We start from the raw sequence: 27,804 nt of genomic DNA, 5'->3' as shown, positions 1-27,804 counted from the left end.
CCGTTTCTATGTATGTTTGTGTTTGTTTTTGTTGCTGTTCAGTGTTTCGGTTGTTCCACTGTTTTCCTCTTATAGTGTATTTCCCTCGGTTTTAGTTTGTAACTCGGATTTGTTTCTTGACTTGCGTACCGCTGTATACTACTGTTGGCTTTTTTATTTATTCATTTGAAATAAAGGTAAATGCATATGTAAACTTCCTCAAAATACCTTTAGTTAATGATTTAGTAGATATTTACCGACAACGATACTTGATCTGTCATGGAAAGTATTATCAATTAACATAAGTGTGTGCCTGCTTTATATGTGCACTCGTCGTCTAGTTGTTCAATACATGTAAGTACAAACTAGATGTTAATATAAACAAGAAGATGTGGTATGATTGCCAATGAGACAACTATCCACAAGAGACCAAAATGACACAGTAATTAACAGCTAAGTCTTATAATGAAACATCACATACACAAAGAGTGGTCGGGATAATCATCATGACAATTGTAACGTTTCAAATTATATCAACATATTCATGACAGGTAAAAACAAAAACATAAAACACCTTTAGGCTTATTAGATTATGAAAAGCATGCAAGGTAAGGTCATTCATAAAAAGATCTGTGAACTATTTTATTTCTAACTTTAAACGAACATTTATCTATTTCTACCTTCATGTATGTAGAAAGAAATATTGTTGTAAAGTCATATCAATTTAACAATTAAATTCAATAGTAGAAAAGATAATTTCCTGTTTATTGTATGTTTAATACTTTAATACAAATATTATCTTGCTTCTTTTGTTGTTATTTAACACAATAGATGTAAGTCAAGCTCTAATTCAAAAGGGATAATATTCTATTACAGTTTGCATAGAAGAAATTGTAATAACAACATTTCCGAAAGTTCGGGGGCTTACCTCGTTTTGAAATGATTTTGTCAGTATGTAAACATTATCTTGTTTTCATGTTTACCCACCAGAATTTGATTTTACTTCATCTCAATTAAAATATATACTTTTGCACTTGCATGAGCAACGTGATGACTGTCACATATGGAGCAGAATCTGCTTATTACCCTTACGGAGCATATGATATCATCCCGATATTTGATTTGAATTATGTTAATTGTTGCAAGTTTCAATGTATGTTGTGGTTAGTGGGTTCTATCATGTATGTGGAACATTTGTTCAATTAATAAAACAAATAAATTCAAAATTGTATTAGTCAATAATTTATCCCATTTGGTTAGGAATACAGGTTCAATCAAACTTACAAATCTAGTCTTTGAAATTATAAATGATGTCTATTTCTATCATAAATTTCCTTTTGAAATTAAAATTTCTAAATTCTCTTGTAACACACTTACGTGATTATCACTCATTTGTTGTTTACGATATCTGTATACAAATATGGACATGTGGTATAATTGCAAATAAGACAACTATCCATCAAAATCAAAATGAAGTTGATTTTAACAGTTTTATTCAACATTGAGAAAAAAAGGGAATAGAATATATAGTCGGCTATGAAAAAACCTGACATAAATTGTGTGAAACGATTCAATTGAAAATGGTGTAAGTAATAATAACATAAGATAAAAAAGTGCTTTGCTTAACCTAAATAGTCATTACAAAGGTACTTATCAAGGGCAAATCTTAATGTAAAACATGTGGTTAACCATTAACCGGATTTTGAAACTAATGCTATATGTTTACACATAATGAATGTCTTACTTCATGTTTAACTTGTATTAAAGATGATAGTTGTCCATATACATGATATACAAGGTATGTATTATTTCATTTATTTTACGGAATATCATGTAGTAAATTTGTTAAAATATGCTTTCGTTATTCAATGTTCGTACATAATTACATGCTTTTTGTAAGAATGATGAAAGCACACATGCACAACAGTATTCCAGATATACACATAGAGGCTTTAGCAATAGCAAATTATATCTGCAATTCGCTCTAAAACACAAATTCAAAATGAGCATATGTTTTTTTTTTTTTTTTTTTAAATTATTTTGATATGTAAACAAACATAATGCAATATTTCATATTTAAGTGAAATAATTACTACAGTTAAATTTTACGGACGCCATCACGAGTTGGTTGACCGTTATGGAATAACCGTTTCACAAATGATATCGGATATGTTCCTTACGTCGTAACTACAATCCCCTTCCCTTTCATGAATGTGACCTACCGAATTAGACTATTTACCGGATTTGTAATCACATAAGCAACACGACGGGTGCCAAATGTGGAGCAGGATTTGCTTACCCTTCCGGAGCACCTGAGATCACCCCTACTTTTTGGTGGGGTTCGTGTTTTTTATTCTTTAGTTTTCTATGTTGTGTCATGTGTACTATTGTTTTTCTGTTTGTCTTTTTCATTTTTAGCCCTGGCGTTGTCAGTTTAATTTAGATTTATGAGTTTAACTGTCCCTTTGGTATCTTTCGTCCCTCTTTTATATGAACTCCTTTAGGAATATTGAAATTCCGCTTCTGCTGCGGAACTTGCTGGTCGGCAGTTAAGGCAGACATACTCGAAACACACTAGTTTGAGGAACAATTTCGACCTGTTTATCTTGTTATTTTACACAATGAGGCCGTCTCTGGTATTAAGCATTGATAATTACGATAAAAAATATATCTGTATAATGATTATTTCATGATAGCAAGTGTTAATACTTACCAAACTTTTCTGATTTGACCAACAACATGTAAGTAATAGACAATTACAATTTTAAACGTGGGATTGTTTTTTCCGTATCCCGGTTTATTTGTTCTCTATTTTCGTCTATGTTTATTCTTAGGAATTTTATGTCAAATAGAGGTTTATTTTTATTTATATATATATCAAACGTTACACGAGCTCAGTACGTTGTGTTATGTCTTTGCAATGTCATCGTTCACCAACTTTCTATTTACCGAATACTCTGTTTTCTCACACATGATCCAGGTCATATATGAAAGTATCAAATCATAATTAAGTTTCTGACTTCATGTGTATTATTTTGCACGAAAAAAATTTGAATAGGCACACATAAAAGTTGATGTGTGATATTTGTTCATCAGACATCAATACAACAAAGCATTATCTATATTTCGAATATTGTCAACAATACATGTATGTACGTTTTAGTTATCGCATTGAGTATATTCCAGTTGAAAGTTAGAATAGAATCTCACAATATAATTGTACTACTTGTATTTTACTCATATTTCAAACAATAGACACATGTTCAGACCACACGTGCACTTCAAAAATTTTAGCATTTAAATAGCATTAAAATGTCATAGTTGCAATGCATTGCAGTTGGAATCTGTAGAAGTATTTACAGAACTGATAAAAAGAAAAGAAAAAAGATTTTGAAAACAAATAGGAAACAAAACATGATAAAAGAAGAAGATACAAATAAAGATATTAATGAAAAAAGAATAGGAATGTTAAACATCCATTTATTTTTTGAGTGTATTGAGATGAGTGTCGACGATGAATTACATAAAAGTAGTTACATATACAAATAGATATAGGAATATGGGGTATGAGTGCCAATGAGACAACTCTCCATCCAGATAACAATTTATAAAAGTAAACCATCAAAGGTCAAGGTACAGCTTTCAACACGGAGCCATGGCTCACACCAAAAGGCAAGCTATAAAATGGCCCCAAAAATTAGTATGGTAAAACCATTCAAACGGGAAAACCAACCGGTCTAATCTACATAAAAACGAGAAACGAGAAACGCGTATGAACTACATAAACAGACGACAACTAATGTACATCAGATTCCTGACTTAGGACAGGTGCAAAATGTATATTAAAATGAAACACATTTCCTAAATTGCAGATAGAAAGTTAGGGATTCAAATGATATATATTCTAAATAAGATTAATAGTTACCAACATAATGATATAATCAAGTTCTCAAAATGTATCCCATTGAAACTAAAGCTATGATATAAAAGTGATATAAATATGAAATGACTTCAGACATTCACAAGCATCTTTTGTGAAAAAAGTATATTTCTTTATATATTAAATCTACTTTTTGAATCTCAGTCAGTGAATTAACAAGGAAACACATGATGCGTATCAACTTAAATAACATACCTAACTCTACAACTATCAAGAAAATAGACAAAACAGCATATTACCAGATTGCTGTAAAATAAGAAGTTGTGGTATGATTGCCAATGAGACAGTTGAAGTCAGGTCGTACAAAATGCACGCCTTCAAGGTTAACATATATTCTACTGAATATACCTAACTCATAACGTTTTTTTTTCATTCATTTTAGCGAATCATTAGCTGTTATGGTACCTGCTAGGTGTATAAATGAACTACAGCTGATATGCTATTACTTTTACTCAGTCAGACAGCTATACTATTGAGAGTTGTAGCCCAACGTATGTACACCTCAATAATAAGAATTGAATCATACAATGTTTGTTCATTACTAATTCCACCTTATCTCTAATTGAAAAAAGGTTCGTGATATATTTTTGCTCTCCCTCAATTTATTAGGATTTAACAAAAAGACGTATAAAGCTTGGAATGTTACAGAATAATTAATACAATGTGCATTATCACAATGTTTAAAAATGTGTTTTGTTAAATGCAATTATAGTGTCGTTACACGTGTTATTGACACAACTAAAGAACAAAATGATCATAACTTGATAAAACACCTCCGGACTTTTCCAGTGGTACATTATAGAAATAAAACATTTCTGCGTTATCATATTTTTAACAATAATCTAGAAAGGAAGGCAACAGTTGTATAATTTACAGAAATATCGTCTGCTTTTATTTTTATTCAGTATGTACTTTACAGATAACCTGACACCGTTTGGCACAGCTACTCAGAGTTCTACGTATTATAAGGGTGGAATTCCTCAAAATGCTATAAAACCCCCTGTATCAAATGAGTTTTCCTATGGTAATTGTTCACACACAAACTATACAAGAACACCAGCTTGGTCCGTGTATATCTGCGTCCATTCGTATTTCGTTTTGAAATATCAAAAACAAAAAACAAAAAACGAAAGTGTTTTCATTTTTCGTTTTTGATTTCATAAAAACCAAAATGAAAAACGAAAGTGTTTTCATTTTTCGTTTTTTGATTTCTTAAAAACCAAAACGAAAAACGAAAGTGTTTTCATTTTTCGTTTTTGATTTCACAAACAAAAAACGAAAAACAAAAGTATTTTCATTTTTCAATTTTGATTTCTCAAAAACTAAAATCGAAAAATGAAAGTGTTTTCATTTTTCATTTTTGATTTCACAAAAACAAAAAACGAAAAACGAAAGTGTATTTATGTTATCTTTCCAACACAGTTTAATTGTCATTCAAAAAATGACAATGTTGTCATTTGTCATTCATTTAAAGGTCGTTAAAGTATACATGCACAGCGGTTGTCAGATCAATACTACTTTAATCGAAGATAATGTCGACGGATGCAAAAGTCTTTTTCAACCTAAACAATAAGGGTGCGTGATCTTTACTTTTAAGTTTGGAGAGGTTAATCTAATATGATAATATTGTAGCGTAACTAGCCTCTTTTACAAATAAAGCAAACTATATATTGTTGGCGAGGGAAGGGCTCAAGGACTCCAGAAGAACTGGAAAAAATGATACAAAATCTTTCACACCCTTTCTTAATCTAAAGCGCAAGTTTTAATTTATCTATTTTATTATGTTCTGGTCTCGGAGCAAAATATATAGATACAGTGTAAGACTTTTAGTATTTACATGTATGAACAATATCAAAAGACATATGTAGGATGATGAAAAAAATAATATAATCCACAAAGTCAAGTGTGTGGCTATTGTTAGTTTAAACATATTTATTAATAGTGGATTGGAAATTTTCTCACCGGAACGTGGATCGAACAAGGAACTTATGTTTTTGTATAGTCCGATGCACTAATCTATGTTACTTTTGTATAATGAGGATCAATGGTCTAGTTCCTCGTTGAAGACCCTCCAGCTCCTTTCAAGATGAAGAACAGGCATAAAAGCCCTGTTCATTAATAATTTGTATTTTTTCTATATATTGTGTGCGATTTTGTCCCGTGTACATTTACTCCATATCTCTTTATTTTCTATTTCGGACCTGGACACGGATCAATGCTAGTTTAGACCTCCAATGTTAAAGGTCATATGTTTTTTTTTAAATTATTCGATGCCGTGGGATTTTAATAAGGAGATTTGGTATTAATGCAAATGAGTCAACTATCCAACTAAGTTCAAATGTAGTGGATGTAAGCAATCATATATAGGCAACCATATAATCTTCAACAATGAAAAAAACCATACGGTATTGTCGGCTACAATAGTCCATGAATTGAAAAATATGAAACAGTTCAATTGAGAAAAATAACAGCCTATTTTAAACAACATGAATTACGAAAAACACATATAAAAGACATCAACAAACGAAAACCATTGAACTACATGCTCCTGAGTTGGAGCAGGCACATGCAATATATTGTGGCGTTTAACATGCTTGTAAACAACCGGGACAGTTTTGTTACAGCACAGCATAAGAACAAACTATACAAATCAGTGGAAAAGGGCTTAACGTATAAGATCGATCCAAAACAGAAGGAAAAAAAAGGTCTAACAAAAACACATACCGAATGTGGCAGGGTATTTTTACCTTGTTTTCAAACAATTAAAGTACTGAAGTACTGAACATCGAATGACTGCAAGTTCTTTTGGATTGTCACAAGCACTTGTCTCAGAAAAAAAATCACATCTCTATACATGAAAGTGAAGTTAATGTACAGATATATTTTTTTGAAACTCAGTTAACATATTCTATATTATATGATCTTTTTAATTTCAATGCCAAATATAGAGTTCTGACCCTCAATTCCACGGTCCACTAGACATGGAAAATGATAGTGCGAGTGGGGCATTTATGTGGTATGGACACATTCTTATTCAAATCCTTTATTAAAGAAGTCAGTAAATTTACTACAGATAACACTACATTTGTAAATTAGACGAACTAATCTAATCAAAATGTATATCTCTAATTTCGTAATACTTATGTGTATGAGAAAATTTATATTAATAAGATTGTTGAACGAACGCGTTCAATCTTAGGATTTTATTCTTGTCAATTTTTCCGACCGAGCAGAGCGAGTCGAAAACAATTAAATAGACGTCTTTCAAGCCAAAGTTAATATGTTTGCTATACACACATATGATTTTATTAAACTTGGTTAATCAAAAACAAAAATACAGTCCTAAATAATAAAAAATCATGAAATATTTGGTCTAGTAATAAAAAAATCACACAAAAAACAGTAGTTGTCGTTTGTTGATGTCGTTCTCGCTTCTCGTTTTTTAGCTTACCTGGCCCGAAGTGTCAAGTGAGCTTTTCTTATATCTTGGCGTCCGTCGTCCGTCGTCGTAACTTTTACAAAAATCTTCTCCTATGAAACTACTGAGCCAAATTCAACCAAACTTAGCCACCATCATCATTGGGATATCTAGTATAACAAATGTGTCCGGTGACCTTGCCAAATAACCAAGATGGTCGCCATGGATAAAAATAGAACATAGGAGTAAAATGAAGATTTTGGCTTATATCTCAGAAATCAAAGCATTAAGAGCAAATCTGACATGGGTAAAATTGTTTATTAGGTCATTATCTATCTGCCCGGAAATTTTCAGATGCATCAGACAACCTGTTGTTATGTTGCTGCCCCTGAATTGGTAATTTTAAGAAAATTTTGCAGCTTTTAGTTATTTTCTTGAATATTATTATAGATAGAGATAAACTGTAAACATAAATAATGTACAGCAAAGTAAGACCTACAAATAAGTCAACATGACGAAAATGGTCAATTGACCCCTTAAGGAGTAATTGCCCTTTATAGTCAATTTTTAACAATTTTCATAATTTTGTACATTTTTACAAAATATTTTCCACTGAAACTACTAGGCTAAGTTCATTATAGATAGAGATAATTGTAAGCATCAACAATGTTTTGTAGAGTAAGATCTACGAACACATCACCATCACCAAAAACACATAGACCAAGGTGAGCGACACAGGCTCTTCAGAGCCTCTAGTTATATAAAAAATTTAGATCTTTGGTTTTCCCGTTTGAATGGTTTTACACTAGTCATTTTGGAGGATCCTTATAACTTGCTATTCGGTGTGAGCCAAGGATTCGTGTTGAAGAGGGTACTTTAACCTATAATAGTTTCCTTCTACACACTGTGACTTGGATGGAGAGTTGTCTCATTGGAACTCATACCATGCACATCTTCTTATATCTATATATTCTTTCGATATTTTTGATTGGGGTCTGGAGCTGGCATGTCAGTTACTGCTAGTAGTTCTTTGTTAACTTATGAATCATATTCGTTTTGTGTAGTTTCTTTTGTTTACTATTTTGTCATCGGACTCGGATTTCTTTTAAACTGAGTTTCTCTGTGCATATTGTTGTGTGTTTGTTTATTCTACATGAGCTAGATAAAATTGTATAGCGGGAGGGTTAAGATCTAACAAAGCATGTTTAGCCCCGCCGTATTTTTGCGCCTGTCCCAAGACAGTAGACTCTGATCTTTGTTAGTTTTTTTATGTTCTTTTTTGTCTAAGTTAAGTGTGACGTCCATTTTCACATTACTAGTATATATTTTTATTTAGAGACCAGCTGAAGCCCGGATTTTCTCGTTGTGTTGAAAACTCATTGGTGGCCTTCGGCTGTGCTCTTTGGTTAGGCTGACTGTTGTTTCTTTGACACATTTTTTATTTCCATTCTCAATTTTATTGATTGATTGATTGATTCATTGATTGATTGATTGATTGATTGATCATTTTACTACAAGCAAAAGTCATGATCATTTGAGAATCCTTTATTTGTATTGTAACTTGTTAATTTCACCAATGAAACTCGACATTAATGTTTGTCTTATATTAAATTTCTTTGTAAACTCTAAAATTACCGTCTGAATTACGCAAGAATAAAAAAAAAATATTTGGCCTTCAATGTCTCAACCTTTTTTAATTTGAGTAACTTCATTGTTCACTTAGATTTCGATTTTGATATTGTTTTTGCAAGTTTCCATAATATATTTCCGGTAATTGTTCTGCATAAAACCCTATGGGAAAGCACATTAACTAAATTTTCCAAACGTTTATTGGAACCTAATGATTTGGCAAGGTGTTGCAACCTGTAAATGTAAAAAGGTTACAGCCGATTGCACTGAGTGTGTAGGCAAAGGTAGCCTATCCTTGGTTAGCTTGCTTGTATTATTAGGTTAGGTAAACCACCCTCCTTTAAGAGTAGACTAGTTCGACAAATAACCAATCAATCTGTCTGTAGGACTAGGCTCCTTTTACAGGAGGGTGGTATACCTTACCTAGTTACTTCATAGTTCAGCTAACAAACAAGCAATTCAAAAATATTACCTTTGTCTACACACTCAATGTAATCGGCTGTAATGAAAATGCGGAGTTTGTGAGACCAGGCTCAAGCAACCATTCGGTAGCAGTCAGTTTTCAAATATATAAAAACAAATATTGCATAAGACTCAAACGTACTTAAAATGTTTTTATTAATATATAACCACTATATCATCAGTTTTTAAAATATAATTCAGCAGTCAAAGACACTTTTCAATGAATCTTAAAATTTCATTTCTGGTTTATTTAAGAATTGAATGCTTTTTTTTTGTTACTTCATTGAGGTGTAAAGCGATGACCGAAATACATTTTGTATGAAAAGCGGAAGCGCTTCATTTTGAAAATGTACGCACGGTCAACGCTTTTACAACCCTATGAAGTTACAAAAAGAAGCATTCAATATTTATAATTACATGTTTTAGCTAGGATCATGAAAACACGATTTTTATCAAGTTTTTATTAAATTCACCTTTGCACTTTATTGTGGGACCTCGTGTCATCATGAATAATGATTTTCGTTGTGTAATGTAACATGAGATGTGCAGTTAGCAAATCAGAATAACGAATTATAATGAAACATACATCTCATGTTATTATTAGTTATATAAAGCCAAAATCAATCGCTTTCGATATATTACACAGCGTACTGCCCGCTTTTATATCTCAAATAAATTTTCATTTTTGATAAACGAAAATCCATTTGAATGCTTTCTACATCCCACTAGGGTTGTCAATTTCATTAACTATTGTACAGTTAACACCTGTCAGCACATTTTGATTCATTCAGTGCGGTGGTAAAGAAGATGATGACCCATTTATTCATCAATTCATCTTCTGAAAACACCGGCAACCATGCGTTATACACATTTATACAATTGGTCAGGTCTTACGAGAGTTAGAAAAATAGGTTTAACAGCTGTGATAATTGAATCTCGCTTGATATCAACTCTCGTTATATTATTGAAATTGTAATAATGAGGGCACTGACAACTACTTTATTATTCTTATCTTAATTAAATCATTCGAGTTGTTATCAAGAGACACCAAATTCTCACTCGTTTTCAAACGTATAGATTTTACATTTAAAAATAATATTCAAAATGAAAATATTCTTTTCTAAAGTGGTTTCAATTTACTTGATTTTACAATGTACAGTTTTTTAAAGACAACATATAACTATGCATTTACTTGCGTCAGGAATATATAATCTTTGCTATATTTGCCAAAACTAATTTTTGGTCATCAATGCTCTCCAACTTCGTACTTTTTTTTTTCCATTTTAACTTTTTTTATCGAGCTTCACTGATGGGTCTTTTGTAGACGAAAAGCGCCTCAGGCGTAATAACAAAATGGCAATCATGGTATCTTTGATAAATTTATTTACAAATAAATAAAAAATACATCAAATGAAATGTCTTCAATTTTAAATAATAAAAATAAAGGTTAAAAGAAAAACATGGTTAATCATACTATGATATCATTGAATGTTCATTTCTTTATAATATTAAATTTTTCAGTTTATCCCATCTTGTCGATCGTTGAATATTCTTTCCAATAAGTGTTATACTACATAAAACTAGGTTCACACTGCCGATCAGATCAACTAGATGAACCCGATTGTCCAAATTTCCACGACCAAGATCTACCAAATTCTGGATCGAGCCTGTTTACGACTTCTACCCGATCGCCATCCGACTGTAGACGACCTTAACTCGACAATTCACGACCCCATCAGGACTCCATTCCGACAACAAAATGAATACTTATTCGATAATTCCGATCAATTCACGATCTTTACACGATCTTTACTCGACTAGCTAGACCAAATCAACTTTTTCACGATCTCACTGTGATCTCGACCAGACCAGATCGACCTGATCGTATATGGGTCGTAGGGATAATCGGGAATTGGTCGGGTATGCATAATTTTAGTATAAAAACGTCCGAAACTTTTATTCCCCGACGTTTTGGAGTGGGAATTGCGTGTTACCCTTGTCCGTGCGTACGTGTGTGCGTACGTCCTAACAATATTAGTTTCCGTTCTCTAATTTTATTTTGCCTCAACCAAATTTTATGAAACGCCGTATACACCATGCTTATTACAGTTCAAATGCGAATTTAGGTGGCCGTTCTTAGAGTAATGACCATTTATAATGTTATATATGCTAGCTGGGTATTATCAGTGTCCCATGGACACATTTTCCGTATATTTGGTTATATTCAATAGAAGGTCCGAGTAAAATCATGCATTTAAAATATCTATATAGAAATAAAGCAATTGGATTTGTGGGCAAGGTGATAAGAGCTCATAGAGACAGGTTAATAGCTGTAACGGAGCTTGGAGAGTGAAAAGAAGACGAACAAGAAGGTGTAGACAGCAACGGGCGCCGAGAAATCTAGGCGAGGCAGTGGCTGACACGCCGACCACATGTGGGCAGTATGAGAGACTTGCACTAACTTAACAAAGAGGAACCCAGTGCTTATAAAAACTTCCTCATAGTGGACACTGATATGTAATGTTAGTTATATTGCTCTTTTTTGGAATTGACACCACAAAATGAGATTTGTCACTGGATTAATACTTATGTTAGATAGCAATATACATAAACTTTACCATCCCCTCTTCCTTGCTTTCTTACAAATAAAGCATACTGTTTGTTTAATATATGTGCATAAGTATATTTAAGCAGTATTTTTCATAGATTTGATATCCAGTAGTTGATTGGTTAAATATATTTATTTTCCTTATGCTGTATGGCAACAACCTGCATGTATTTGCTTTAAAATATTGCAAAAAGAGGGCAAAGTTGTCACATATTTCCCAAAAAATTGACCAAAAGTAGAATTTCAATACCTTTTCTGAAACTGTTTACTACTTTACATATACATGATATATTTATCAAGAGATCAAGAGTGCATTTCTTTCTAACCAAAGTTTAGTAAATGTTGTGTGCCATATGCTATAGTTTGTTTAACGTTACAGTAGTAGAAACAAAGGCATCGTTTAATCCGAGTTTGGTGACCCTCTTTGAACTGTCAAAACCGCATGCACATTTTGTTGTTATTTGAACTTATTACGCGGGTAAATAGCCTCCGTAAAAGATGTTATAGACAAAGAAGACATCGCTCCTCTGTGCATTTTAAATTTTATTGACAGTTTTTCATCTTAATCAGATGAATGTATGAAGAAAGTGATGATATTTAGCCTTTTTTTTTTTTTAAAGATTATGCTTTTGCTTTCCATAACTCAAAATAATGTCTAAAATTACTTAAATTTAGGTATTACCCTCCTTTCTTTCATAGCTGTTATGTTGAACTAACAAAACAACAAACGACAAACAGTAGACGCATTAGCAGCGAGTGTATAGTTTGTCAAAGTTTAAGCAAACTTTGCAAAAGTATGTAAGAAACAGATTATCAAAGCGTGTGCACGCTGAATTTTTTTTTGTATCTCCAGTGTAAAACAAATTGACAGTAATGTGACCTATAGTTGTTATTAATCATTTTTTTGTCATTTGGTGTTCTGTGAAGAGCTGTCTCGATGACAATTAATTGTACTCCATCTTCTTTTTTTTTATACTCGTACAAACATTTCTGAACAAACGAAAAATACGGACAGACAAAACAGAAAATAGCCCATAAAACAGGTAAATATAATCTTGATCGTTGTTCTTATAAACCAACATCGGAAGATAACTTAGTCGTCAGCAGTCTAATAATGAATGTTATTAATTTCATATTTGAAGAATCCGCCGGTGCAAAAATTGCAGGATACCCTTCCCTTCCAGAACACCTGAGTTCATCCCAGGTTTTTGTTGGGTTGTGTGTTGCTAAATTTTTAGTTTTCTATGTTATGTGGACTGCTGTTTGTCTTCTCGTCGGTTTTCGTTTTTGCTATAGCTGTGTTGGTTTGTTTTCGACCTTTGAGTTTGATTGTTCCTTTGGTGTCTTTTGCCTCTCTTTTAAAATTTTACATCTCCTTTCAAAAGAAAAGACACGCACTGTACATAGAGGCCGAATTTTTGTACAGTTAAATATGATGTTGCCAATATATTTTTGCGGAGGCAGAGTTATAAGAGTTAATCAGATCTGCACACAATTTTAGAGAATCGTGTAGCAGTCATGTGTTCTCGTGTATTGGCGAGTAGAGATCGAAGAGTGGTCGAATGTGGTCGCGAATGGATCGGGTATTGGTCGAGTTGGTCTGGATAAAATAAATATAGAAGTCGCAGTGATCTGGAAGCGATCGGACATTTGTCGAGTTAATCTGGAAATGATTGGACATTAGTCGAGCAAAGGTCGAAATGATCGAGTACTGATCGGTAAAAATGTTGTATTCCGACCAGACTCGATCTCTACACAATCCTTTACCGATCAATTCGACCTCTACTCGACGAATTCTCGATCTCTTGTCGAGTGACTTGCTTCTCGGTCCTTACTCGATTGTTTTTGACATGTCAAAAACTCTCAGGTAGAAAGTCAGATCGATGACGAGTACGGTAGACTATCCCGAACATCCTTGTCTATTGAGTCAGACCAGTCTCCCGATCATGTTATTTGTTTTGATCGGACTTTATCGAGTTGATCTGATCAGCAGTGTGAACCTAGCTTAACATTGGACACATACTTATCTGACATAATAGTTCGTAAATCCTAAAATCATATTTTTCTTTATATCATATCAAACTATAGGTAGTGACTGTTTCCTGTAGGAATCAAAACGACAGCTGGTATGTTTGTTTTGTTACTGATCCACATAACAGTTGTGTTGATAGTTGCAGCCCAGCGTAAGTTATGTTTTCTTTGAAACTTTCAATGTTTGTCATTTTTACATACTAGTACACATTATTGTTTATAACATTCAATGTTTGCTCATTTCACATGCTTGGCACCAATATATCTTGTTTTCTTTGCATGAAACCAAATATGTAATGCCATTAATTCGTGTCTGTCTCTGTTGTAGAGTTTTAAGGAAATACACCAATCCCCTTGCCTTTTCACGAGTTTTACCTACCGAATGATTCTATTTACCAGATTTGTAATAGCATGAGCAACACGACGGGTGACACATATAAAGCAGGATCTGTTTACCTTTCCGGGACACTTGCAATCACCTCAATTGTTGGTTGGGTTCATGTTGCTTATTTATTAGTTTTATATGATGCGTCTTGTGTACTATTATTTGTCTGTTTGTCTTGTTCTTTTTAGCCATGACGTTGTCATTTTGTTTTCGATCAATGAGTTTGAATGTCCCTTTGGTATCTTTTGTCCCTCTTTAAGATACTTAGTATACCTTTTACAGCTGACCATGTGTTATGGGCTATACTCATTGTTGACGGCTGAATGACGACCAATAGTTGTCAATATATGGGTCATTTGACCTCTTGTGAAAAGTTGTTCCATTGGCAAAATTACAAGTCCCACGTTCTCGACATAGTTTTCATTTCTAAATTTGCATTTGTTTGGCTGCTGGATTACAATTATTGTCTGATTATCCTATTGAGACTTTTTTAATTGTACACGAAATTTATTTGTTTTCAATGGATGTCGATGTTCTTCAGAAGAGACTCGCGCTGAAATTTCTCAGAACTTTTCTCGAATTCTCATTAAAAAATATAGACCATCAGATGGACCATTTTACGGTCTATAAATAATTGTGACCCCTTCTATTTTTTTTAATTACAACAGATGTACTAAATAAAGTGTACAACTTTATCAAATGTCTTGAAATTAACTGATTATAATCCACAAAAGACGGCTTGTATAATCACATTTTAAATAAGCATTTAATTACGCTGTAACATTAGGAGGTGCCATTACCAAAAGTTAAATATATATGGTATACGATAAAATATATCGATAGCGACATCACCAAAAGCAATGTGCTAAATGGCTGAATATTTGTGTCGGAAACAGAGGGCCTCTTTGAATGAGTGGTTTGAATAATCGCACTACCATATAACTAAAATATCAACACTTAAGTTGCGAATTCAAATAATGCACGTGCACGTGGCAGGTGTGGCCGACTCAAGTCTTTATAGATTAAAATTGTACGATTCTCTACTGGAAATATTTTTAAGACTTAGTACAGTAAAAATTTAAAACACTGACGAAAGGTATTTGTTAAACACGATTTTACTACATCGTTATCGTATAATATCATCTTATATAAGTATATTTTTGCACATATTTTTCTATCTGCAAATAATCGTCTATTCTAGACGATCCGGTAATATCTAAATGCTGGTTTGTCCTTTTAATGGACTTCTATATATACAAGCGAACTTGTAAAATCTGTAAGATAATTATCAATATTCTGAACATGCTGAAGTGTTAGGAATTTGAAAACAAAATATTTCGAAGAATCCATATTCAAAGATAGATTATCTATTTTGAATTATAATTTTGTAATAGATCCTATTTTTGTTAAATCCATCTAATAGTGACAATGAGTATTCAAATGACTTATGTGCTGAATTAAAGACAAAGATCCATATTTCAATAATTTATGCATACTAAATTGTTTTCTTGACAGACTATTTTCACACTCCTTCATTCTGGAATTGAAAGTTGCATCATGACAAAGATTAAGGATGCTCGAGGGTACAAAAATTTCAGAAAATTTAAATCATATTTCTTTCTTTATCAATTTTATTTATTACAATAATATTTATTACTTTATTATTTGGTACAAACATCAACCAAACAAATAGATTCGTTTTGGCCCGAGATGACTTTTAAAATGTTTATATCATTTAAAAAGCTCAAAATTAGCCCCTTTGGGCAAAAATTGCCATTTCTTTGCATTGAAATTGAAATATCTTTTGTTTAACTCATCGGTGAACCATGTATATTTTTTTATTATTATTTTCAAATAAGCTTTTCCTAAACTTAAACGATTTCTGTAAGTTAGTACTTCTTTTTATTTCGATATTACCTTTATTTCTCAATTAGTTTAACAAAAAAAGTACCTTTAAGTTAGCTAAAATGCATGATTCATTCGAATTTAGATTTTGGGCTTAAATGAACGTTGACCCCATTTTTTATTTTAGTTTTCTATTAAGAATATGTTTATGTTCATTCACAGAAAAAATATTAGCCAAATCTTATATTTCAAACAATTCGATCTATACCCGCGAGCCCCTTTAAATAAAACTTTGATTTACATGAATTTGGGTTATCTTTTATCTGGTATCTCGAATTCCTAAATTTTCTTCTGTTGGTTTCTTTCGAACATTGAATAATACGCCAGACGCGCATTTCGTGTTCATAAGACTCACCAGTGACGCTCAGATAAAAAAATGTATAAAGCCAAACAAGTACAAAGTTGAAGAGCATTGGGGACCAAAAATTCAAATAAATTGTGCCAAATACGGCAAAGGTAATCTATGCCTGGGATACGAAAATCCTTAGTTTTCAAAAAATATCATTGATATGTTCATATTTATAGTTTAATTGTTTACAAAATTTGGATTTGATCTATAATAATGGTTTGCTTTTACAAGTTGTAATTTTGAATGGAGAGTTGTCACATTGGCACTCAAACCAAATCTTCTATATCTATTGTATATACAAAAAAGAAGATGTTTTAAAAATTCAAGTTCCACATTATGCGAAACACCAAAGATTGTTACCGTAATTTTAAGTTACCCTGGCCTTACTTGGCACAATGTTTTGGATTTAAATTGATTGCAAAAAAAAAAAAAAATTCGAATGTGACCTTCAACACGTTATGATTCGTGGTTCTGTGATCCATTCATTCTTTTTTAACAAAAACGTGTGTATGTCTTATTCCCGATTGTGACTGTTTTGTCGAGTGTGAACTCGCATTACTATAAGACGTGGTACGGTACTTGTCTATCCCAAATTCATGTATTTAGTTTAAATGTTTAATGTTATATTTATAATTCTCATTGGATTTTGTCAAATGTGTTGAAGTCTTTTCTATTATATTTATGTGTTATGGTAAAGAAAATTAATCACCGCCTTCATTTATTAGATTTGATTTCGTTCAACGTAATCAGTACGATATTTTACGTTTGAAGTTAGATTCAAAACACACCGGACATAGTTTTATAATATAGTTAATTGCTACCTTAGTTTGATATAAATAAGTATTAAAATGTGTTTTGTTATTAAATGCAATATCAGTATTTAGTTCAAATATATAATCTTAAATCAATCCTAATTCTATCTTTTTCATTCTTATGTGACGTCATTTTTCATTTTTTGATGATCTGTTTTACAAATTCAAATGACGTCATTTTTTCGTCATTTTTCAGTTTCAAATAGGACGTCTCTTGGCGTAGAGGTTTAAACTTATTCGGATGTGTCTACTTTTGTCTTTCAAATGTCTGGTTATGTAAATGTATTTCAGTTGTTTCCTGTAATTAGTTAATACTTCAGTTTTATCATGTACATCTTTTGAATATTCATTTTATTAAATTTACTGTTTGCAAAAGTATAAATTATTCTAAATTATAGGGATTTTCTGGTAACGAACAGAAAACCCTTGCCGTTTTTGGCACAACCTTTTTGATCTTTTTGGTCCTCGATGCTGTTCAACTTTGTACTCGTTTCGGCTTTCAAACTTTTGTATCTGGGCGTCACACGTAGGTCTTGTGTGGACAAAATACACTTCTGGCGTATTAAAATTTTGAACTTGTTGCCTTTTGTTGGCTGTTATTCGTGTGATTCTTTGTCAATTGTGTTCTCCAATTTATTTATCTTGTAGTCCTGTGTTGTCATTTTGATGTTATATTTCACATGGCCATACAAGTGCGAGGTTTGGCATGCCACAAAACCAGGTTCAACCCACCATTTTTTCCTTTAAAAATGCCCTGTACCAAGTCAGGAATATGGCCATTGTTATATTATAGTTCGTTTCTGTGTGTATTATATTATAACGTTGTGTCGTTTGTTTTCTCTTATTTTTGAGTGTAAATTCAAATTGCGATAAGACGTGTCACGGTACTTGTCTATCCCAAATTCATGTATTTGGTTTTGATGTTATATATATATGTTATATTTGTTATTCTCGTGGGATTTTGTCTATGTGTGTTACATTTTAGTGTTATGTCGTTGTTCTCCTCTTATATTTAATGCCTTTCCCTCGGTTTTAGTTTGTTACCCCGATTTTGTTTTTTGTCCATGGATTTATGAGTTTTGAACAGCGGTATACTACTGTTGCCTTTATAAGCATTATATCTTTATGAGTTTTGAAAAAAAAAACACTTTTCAATTAAAAATAGTGCAATAATGGTAGAATGACGTCCCATATGCGATAGTATGTTTTTGTATTAAAAAGGATGTTGCATAATTTGCAACATAAATTTTTTCTAACCCAGGTGTTAAATGCAAAGGCTTTATTTGGCACACATTGCTCAAATTTGTGGTCTTCACCTTGTTTTTGGTTTTTTAATTGTTTTGATCCGAAAAAAACTGATGAGTCATCTGAAGACAAAACCTATACATAATCATAAGTCTTGGTATATATTTACTACAACAGATGCGTAACATAAAAGATAATGTTTTTTTAAATACAAGTGAGAGATTAAGAACAATAAACCCAGGTTTAATCCACCCTTTTTTCTACATAAGAAAATGGATGTACTAAATCAGTTGTTGTCCATTCGTTTAATGAGCTTTATCTTTTGATTTTGCCATTTGATAAGGGACTTTCCCTTTTGAATTTTCCTCAGGGTTTAGTAATTTTGTGATTTTACTTTTTACTTAGTATTTATCATCAATATTCCTGCAATCTACTGAATAATTATACTTAATTAACATATATATGCGGTTTATTTTTGGTTTTTGTTTGCAGATAACCTCACACCGTTTGGCAATGCTTCTCAAAGTTCTCTATTAACAGTTGCAACAGGACCTGAAAACGCCCTTAATCCACCTATTTCAAATGTATTTTCCTTTTCTGACTGTTCACACACAAAAGTAGACCCTGAAAACACGACAGCTTGGTGGATGTTTAAATTATCTTACGGAGCTGCATATATTCAAACTATAACAATATACTACAGAGAAAACTGTAAGTATACTTAAGAAATACGAAAGTATTATTATATTTATCAATATAATAATTTGTGTTAATTTATTTACATATAAACATGATAAAGATTGAGCACAATAAGGTGTAATGAAAAAGGATTAACAGGAAATAATTGGAATTCAAATAGTCTATGGGCAATATGGTAGATGACAAATCCATGAGTATAATTTCTTAAATATTGAGAAGAATAAAAATGAAAAATAAGACAAAATCTGTAAGTTTCATTGGAAAATTAAATCAAAGATTACAAATTTAAGTAGTTTGCAAATATACTTTAAAAAGTTCAGACAGCGTATGTTTTTAAAATTTCTTTTTTTTATGAAAAAACATGGCAAAAAATCATGTTTTATTACTTTTCTTTCATTTTATAAATCGCAACGTAAAGAGTGAATTTATGTGGTGGGTTTGTTTTTGTTACTTTAAATAATTGAATAATCAAAACTTGATTAATATGTCAAATTAAGTAAGATTGTGATATGTTTTTAGCAAATATGTTTCATTTTAACACAAAGATCTACTTTCGTCTAGATAAAACATGATATATAAAAAAGAAGATGTGGTATGATTGCCACTTAGACAACTGTCCACAAAAGACCAAAATGACACAGACATTAACAACTATAAGTCACCATACGGCCTTAACAATGAGGAAAGCCCTTACCGCATAGTCAGCTATTAAAGGTCCCGATAAGACAATGCAAAACAGTTCAAACGAGAAAACTAACGGCCTTATTTATGTAAAAAAAAAATGAACGAAAAACAAATATGTAACACATAAACAAACAACCACCACAGAAGTACAAGCTTTATGACATAGCCAGAAAGGTTATTTGAAGATATTTACTTACGCACTTATAGAAAATAACATGTATTTCCAAAAAAAATGGTGATCATCATCTCAATTTTCAGTTCTCTGGAATTGATAGGTTCCATAACATTAATTATATATCGTGCCCTCTCTTTTGATGAATTAACAAATTAGTGAGACACTAAATTAGTAATTCCCTCAGTCAAATTTAATCTATAATCGAAATAGTTATTATGTCAAGTCTCTATTTGTCAAATAACTATCACATGCTCGGTCCTGATACAAAAATAACTCAAAGCCATTCAGAGTAACTGAGTAAGGTGAAATAAGATTTTGTACTGCCGATGTCCAAAATTTACTATCACATGTGTACTATTTTATGTCTGTTTTTTTTTTTTTTCGTTTTTAGCCATTGCGTTGTCAGTTTACTTTCAATTGATGAGTTTGGCTGTCACTCTCGTATCTTTCGCTTATCTTTTAAACACAGTTATGTTTCTGTTTTCATATTTTTATTGAGTGTGTTTTACTTTCGTGTAACAGATTTTCAAATTGTTGTGTTCATGATGTCAATCATCCACTCATAATGTTATTTTTCTGTATCCGTGTTGGTTTCTCAATTAAAAATTCTCAAATATGTTTTCTGTAAGATGTCATTAGCAGTGAAAAGAGTATATTACGGAAGACCTATCTTATAATTTGAGCAGAAATATATTCACACAAAGCACCGGATTTATAATAACGCAGTATTTAATAATGATGAAAAACGAGACATATAGAGCACTCTTCACTTCAAGTTATATCGTTTAACATGTATCTATGTTAAGATGTAAGATTAAAATGAAACAGTTATAATAATTTCCTTTCTATTTGGATTGTTTCCATGTCCACCAAAGAAGCTCAGCGCGTTATTGTACTTGGCAACTGTCTAAATTTAAAACAGGTTCAATTGATGTTACAGATGCACATCGTATGGATGGTTTTAAATTGTATGTGGCAAATACATCAACCATTCCACCTGAAGGTTATCTTTGCTATGAGGATCCTGGTCCAGGTTTGCCAAACATCACACAAACTATTCTTTGTAACCAACTTGGAAGATATGTCATATATTACGATGACACAGGATCTTTGGAGAGAGTAGGACCTGTAGTTGAACTGTGCTACGTTGCCATTAATGGTATGTTATTGTCATTATGTAAAGTGTTTTCATTTTCATCATACAAGCTTCAATCTTAACAATGCTGAATGTGCCAATTTTTAAATATTTCAATCGTTTTGTTGCGTATGTTCAATCTAACAAAACAAAATAATGAAAAATAATAAAAATACTAGACTAATTTGATTACAATTTGTAGTAAAGTAAAGTCACAAAAATACTGAACCGAACGAGGAAAATAAACTGTCGTATTCCTGCCTTGGTACAGGTATTTTCTTATGTAGAAAATGGTGAATTGAACCTGGTTTTAAACCTTTCTCTTGTATGACAGTCGCATCAAATGCCATGATATTGACAACGATGCGTTAATTAAACAGATATAGTAGATAAAATGGTCAAAATAGGGGCACATAAGTCATCACCATGTCACAATCTCAATCAGAACAAAAGCAAACAAATATTTACCAAAGAAGCACAAAACGGAAATATCAAAATTAACATTCACTGCCTACTTATTTTGTGACAGCGTTAACGATTCACAACTTATTATATAGGTAGAATTGTCAAAATAGGGGTACAGCAATCATCACCGTGTCAAAATCTCCATCAGAACAAAAACAAAAAAATTTTCAACAAATTCAGGTTGATAATGATTTGTCAATATTGAAGATATAATATACAAGAAGTACATAAACATGATTAATAAGGTATAATTATATATATAGTTACTTTACTACAGTGTGCTTTGTGTGTTAAAAGAAAGTCCTTTTTTTTCTGGTGTGAATTCCAAAAAGGCCTTGTAGTTTTAGTTAATACAATGTCATGTTATATGTGCATTTGCTAAAAAACAGGACAAGACACATTTCTGATATAAGGTTCAACTGTTTCAGTATCTATGTGGCTTTTCTTATGTCAGTTCAAAAGAAAGTTATATCACTATATCAACTATGTAAATGTATTGATGAATTTTAATAGTTAAAATAAGATTTTTATAAAAAAAAAAGACACATTGCCAACAATAAGCACCTTAAGAATATAAAATTACTCTCAGAGCAAGACTAAACTGAGTTAATTTGACCATCTCAATTTGCTTAATCTGATAATCATGAAAGTAAAATATGTACATATATCAGTACTCTTTTTAGTCTAGTGCTGTGGCAGTTTAAAAGGATAGTAATATAAACATGATAACATATAGAACTTAAAAAGTGGTGGTTATTTTGTCAGACCAGTCGAGTATTGGTAATACTTTGGTTGAATTTGGCTCATACAATAGGTTGTATATGGTTCAGACTGGCAAACTAGTTCTAGTTTGGTTGAGTAAGGTTCAGACCGACAAACTACATGTAGGTCTAGTTTAGTCAAGCGCTGGTCGATAATGGGTCCAGACTGATTCAGAATTGTCAAGTAATATTTTTGACTTCCTTCAATGGCAAGGATAATGGTCAAGTGAAAATAAGCACAATTGAATATTGTTCGAATTGAGGTCGAGTGATATTGAGTAAAATTCAGACTTATCCAGACTTGATAGCAGTGCACCTAAATACAGATATAGAACATGTATTGCAAGAACCTATTACACCAAGAGTTTAAAATAGTGAATGTGAAAAATAAAAAAATAAATGGCAAAGAGATTATCCTCAAAACAACAAACGAGAGGGAAAACAACTGCAAATTTCAATGATTTGACTCATACGTGTCTTTAGATTATAAATTGTGGACTGAACCTGGTTGTATAGGTTTATTTTAACTTTACCTCTCTGAGATCCCTAATATCACAGTTAAATAAAAGTTTATGGGTGAACGAAACAAACATACGGGATAGAAAAAGTATCAAAATTGTCGAAAAAATTGAGGTAATCTAATCGAAATCTGTATTGACACCATCTCGAATACTTGTCACAAGGAGTACAATGGATAAGTTCAGATTGTCAAAAACCTCTGTTCATCGAAAGGGGCATCATTTTCAAAACATTCCTGAATTGGTATTTGAATGGTCGACCAAGACGACAAGAACCACATTGTGGAGGAATAATTGCTTATCCTTCAAAAGCATCGGAGTTCACCATGTTTTGGTTTTGTGGGGTCCGTCTTGCAGATATTTTATTTGTATTTTGTTTGGTATGGTTGTTAGGTGTTTATTTTGATTTGTTGCCATGACTTACACCGTAAGTAATCGACTGATGAGCTTGAATAGTTCTTGTTATATTATGTCTCCCTTTTACACCACTAGGCATTACTAGTTTAAAATATTAAAATCATAAGTGCTGATATAATTACTAACGAAACATTCAATCACAGTACACCAAAGGCATGGCTTTAGACATTAAAAGTCAATGAATGTCTTTAACAACGAACAAATCAAATACAGTATAGTTTGCTTTAAAGTCCATAAATGATAACATGAAATAAATTTCATACAATAAAATATCTAAGTTAATAGATTTAGACTTTGGAAAAGCACATTAAGATATGCTATTGTTCAACACGTGTGTCAATGCAGAATTTATTATTTTGAGTAACACGACAAGAATGAAAGAAAGAATATAAAAAGGACACAAACTTCAAGTGACGCAAAGTAAAAAAACTAAAAACTGATTAATCAATCATTTAAAACCTAACAAATTAACATCATTTTTTAAAGAATAATCAAAAGACTAAAGGAAAAAAAACCAACTCATTTTTTTTTAAACATTAAGATACCAGTACATGACTTCTGTACTATAAAGACAATGGTCTTATATAGTCTTAAATGCATGATTCTTTTATAAATTGTTAGTGGCTTTGAACTAGCTGTCAGTTATCTGCAAGTACTCTAAGATCTGTACCTAGTGCCTTTCTGTTGTTGGGATGTACATGTACCCGGCCACTTCCACTTGTATATTTGTCCATCTGATTAGTTAAGCCTTTTCAACTGACTTTTATAGTTCGTTCTTATGTTGTACAGCTGTCCCAGGTTAGGGAAAGGTTGTGATCCCGGTAACATGTGTAACCACGTCACAATCTTAAAGGAGAAGCCAAAATAGAAAAAAAATGCAGTTCTATTTCTCCTTTTTCAGGTTGTCAAAAGACCTTTTGGGGTAGTGACTGTGATAAAAACTGCTCCGAAAATTGCATTGACCAACATTGCTACCCTCAAAATGGTTCATGTGTTTGGGGATTTCACACTAGAAATTGTTTAAATGATGTGTGCGATAACTATACTGCAGTTTGCACTGATGACTGTAAGTAATTGTGCTTAAAATAACTTTGTAATGACATAATATTTCCTACTGTATCAATCGTAACTGATGTTTACAAGGTTAAAGAAAAAACTTGACACTCGAGGTGTTTTGAAGTTTTTACAAATGTAAGTATAGAAAAACAATATGGTAAAATCAATTACATATAAATCGAACCGTTTCCACTCAATTGGTTGATGGTGTAATTCATTGTTATTGAAAAACATCGTCTGTCGTGTAGAAAAATAACAAATTATTTATACAAAGTAAAACCACAAAAATACTGAACTCCATGAAAAATTCAAAATTCGAATTGCAAAATCAAATGATAAACACACCAAACGAATGAACAACAACTGTCATATTTCTGACTTTGTACAGACATTTTAAATGTAGAAACTTGTTGATTAAACCTCCGTTTTAAGCGTTAAAACTCTCACTTGTATGACAGTCGCATCATATTCCATTATACTGACAACAATGTGTGAATATGTTATCCTATCAACTGCTGTATATGACATGTATGACAAACCCTTTCAAAATGCAGGGTCCTTAATGATCTTCAATACAATATATTTGGCATTTTTCACTTTTTTTTCGCGCGTCACTGCATAGGGCTTTGTACACGAAAAGCGCGTCGTGTACATATCATGATAATCATCCTGGGACCTATGATTACTTTATTTCCATTTTATTACATAAAGTTCTTAATCGTGTAAAAGGATAATTAAATTAGTGATTAGTACTTCAATATCAAGATTTCAATAGCACAGAAGGAAGGTTGCTCTCTCCCTCTCTCTCATTCAAGCTTTTATCAATGTAATATCTCAATAGAAAAATGCCTGTTTGATTTTTAATAAATACTAAGATGTTTGTGTTAATGAAAACATGAATTTGAATCAGTCATTTGCTGCTGATATTATGATATTGAATGTCACCTTAAAAAAAATATGTACAAATTATTGCTTGAAATAACTGAAGCTGTATTTTCTAATTTATTTTCAATAGTTTCTGCAAATAAAGAAGAAAACATCAGCTTACTATCAACCCAGATTGGCTTTTTCACAGGTGGTGTTCTTTTTGGTGCTCTGATTACATCCACTGTGTGTATTCTAGTAATTAAAAAACGCACACGTCGTAAAAAACACGGTAGGAATTATTTTCCCTTATTAGTTCTTCTTGCAATGCTCAATATTTCATATATTCACTGAAAATTAATTAATGTATAGAAATGTCAATTTTGAAGTCAGTGAATATAGACATAAGAAGAAGTGTTAAATGTGTAAATAAAACCATTCTCCATCCATGTCACAATTTTATAAAAGTAAACCTTTATAGTTCGGTTTTCAATACCAAACAGCAAGCTATAAAGCTTAGGTAAATCAGTTCACCCTCATCTAAAACAGTAGTGTAACATCACAACATAGAAAGACACACTATGATATATCAATTGAAATGGCTTAACTCAAACAAAAGACTAGCACAAAAATGCGAACATACTCTGACCGAATGTGTTAATTGTAACACTGTATTAAATCAAAGGTATACAACATCAATATACATCTTATGTAGCCAGTCAAGGTCGTTAAAAACTTCCATGTGTATACATCTTACTAAATGAAAAGTACACTTTGAATAATGTGTTATCGAAGATTTTACACTTATAAAATGAACTAACTTGAAAAGAATAATGTATTACTAAGTAAACTCAAAGTTTGTTTATAGTTTGTAACAACTGTTTGTTTATTTGTAGGCAACAATGATGTAACGAAGACATCTCAGAGGTATATGTGTTATTTATAATGTGATAATTTTATTTGCCCAAATATTTTATTAGCCTTCCATAAGAAAAGACACAATTCAATTCAAATGGTAAAAGAAAAAAAAACCACAACAAATTCATTAAAAAGACGCCCAAAGTCGCAAAAAGTGTTATCGTACTCGGAATATAAATGATCATCATTGCTTCCATTTAACGTTATCTATTAGTGGCAAAGATTCCAACGCATTATATATCGAGTTTGTTATATGATATTTATGTGTTTTTTTCGGAACATTTATTATTGTTATTGAAATCAGAGTAAAGACAACGGCACGACTGATTAGAATGAATATTACCAAGTATCTCACTAGTTATTTTATACAAATAGGTGACAAAATGAAATACTAACAAACTAGTTTATATTTTGTAGTCATGAGCAACAGCATGGTGACGATGTTCGAATGGAAAATGTATCTACATATCAAGATCTTACAAATGATATAATGCCAAATGATTATGACCAAATAAACACAACATACGTCAATCACTAAGTTGTTAGCAATAAATATACAAACATTAGATGGGACCAACTAAACTTAATACAGTGAAATTTATATCAGATGAAGATAGTTAGACGGCGCAATCTATATACAAAATAAGTACACGTATATGCAAATGTGTCATCAACGAACATCGTACGAATAAATACTCTGTACATTTGCATTTACATGTGTATTTGTGTGGTACAAAAAATTGCAGGTGCTTTCTTGTTGAGTTTCAATTGGACCTTAGCAACGTGTATATTGGTATTGATTGGGTTAATAAAATAGAATATGTAATGGAAAAAATAGTATACAATAGCTTGATGATTTAATGTCAATTATTTAAATGTTTATCGGAAAAATTAAAGAGACAAATGACTAAAAGATAAATGAAAACAAACAAAAACGAAATCCCCAATCTAGACACTCTTAATTCAAAATTAAAGTTTGATGAATATAATTGCAGATATATTAAAAAACCATTGGATGCCTTTCCGAATTTAAATTCTTTTTTCTTGTTATTTTGTCTATAACGAATCAGATTTGTCTCATTTTGATTATATGAATTACCAAAATCATGTATGAATTACCAAAATCATGTAAAAGTGCATAAGGACAAAGGTTTTCCTCGCACCGTTTATGATATAAATGTCCTTTCACGTGTATTTTGCGTTCAATTGTCCCTTCATGTTCTTTGATATACATTCACATCGTTGATTTACAAGTATTACCAAAGTATAATATAAGTGGACAAAATCCATGACTCGATATGCAAAGTTTGATCATGATAAGCAAATTGACAACTGAAGGTAAACATTAT

The 27,804-nt window shown here is 31.7% G+C and overlaps 1 protein-coding gene across 2 annotated transcripts; it reads left to right on the top strand.

The window, feature by feature from the left end:
• Window positions 1–19: 19 nt before the first annotated feature.
• LOC139488998 (uncharacterized) lies at window positions 20–27,292 on the top strand. Of its 2 annotated transcripts, XM_071275018.1 has the most exons (9): window positions 20–333; window positions 1,747–1,777; window positions 4,302–4,410; window positions 19,256–19,474; window positions 21,262–21,480; window positions 24,519–24,683; window positions 25,689–25,829; window positions 26,434–26,464; window positions 26,873–27,292. In XM_071275018.1, exons 3-9 carry the CDS (start codon window positions 4,356–4,358, stop codon window positions 26,991–26,993), a joined length of 951 nt encoding a protein of 316 aa, XP_071131119.1. In that variant the 5' UTR covers window positions 20–333; window positions 1,747–1,777; window positions 4,302–4,355; the 3' UTR covers window positions 26,994–27,292. The 2 variants fall into 2 exon arrangements, with proteins under 2 accessions (XP_071131119.1, XP_071131118.1); XM_071275017.1 differs by lacking the exons at window positions 20–333; window positions 1,747–1,777 and adding an exon at window positions 14,125–14,219 and having other exon boundaries at window positions 4,300–4,410.
• The last annotated feature ends 512 nt before the right edge of the window (window positions 27,293–27,804 follow it).

This window comes from Mytilus edulis, chromosome 9 (assembly GCF_963676685.1).
Source record: "Mytilus edulis chromosome 9, xbMytEdul2.2, whole genome shotgun sequence".
NCBI lineage: Eukaryota > Metazoa > Mollusca > Bivalvia > Mytilida > Mytilidae > Mytilus > Mytilus edulis.
The sequence above is the reverse complement of the archived record's forward strand: the minus strand, read 5'-3'. Positions and strand labels throughout refer to the sequence as shown.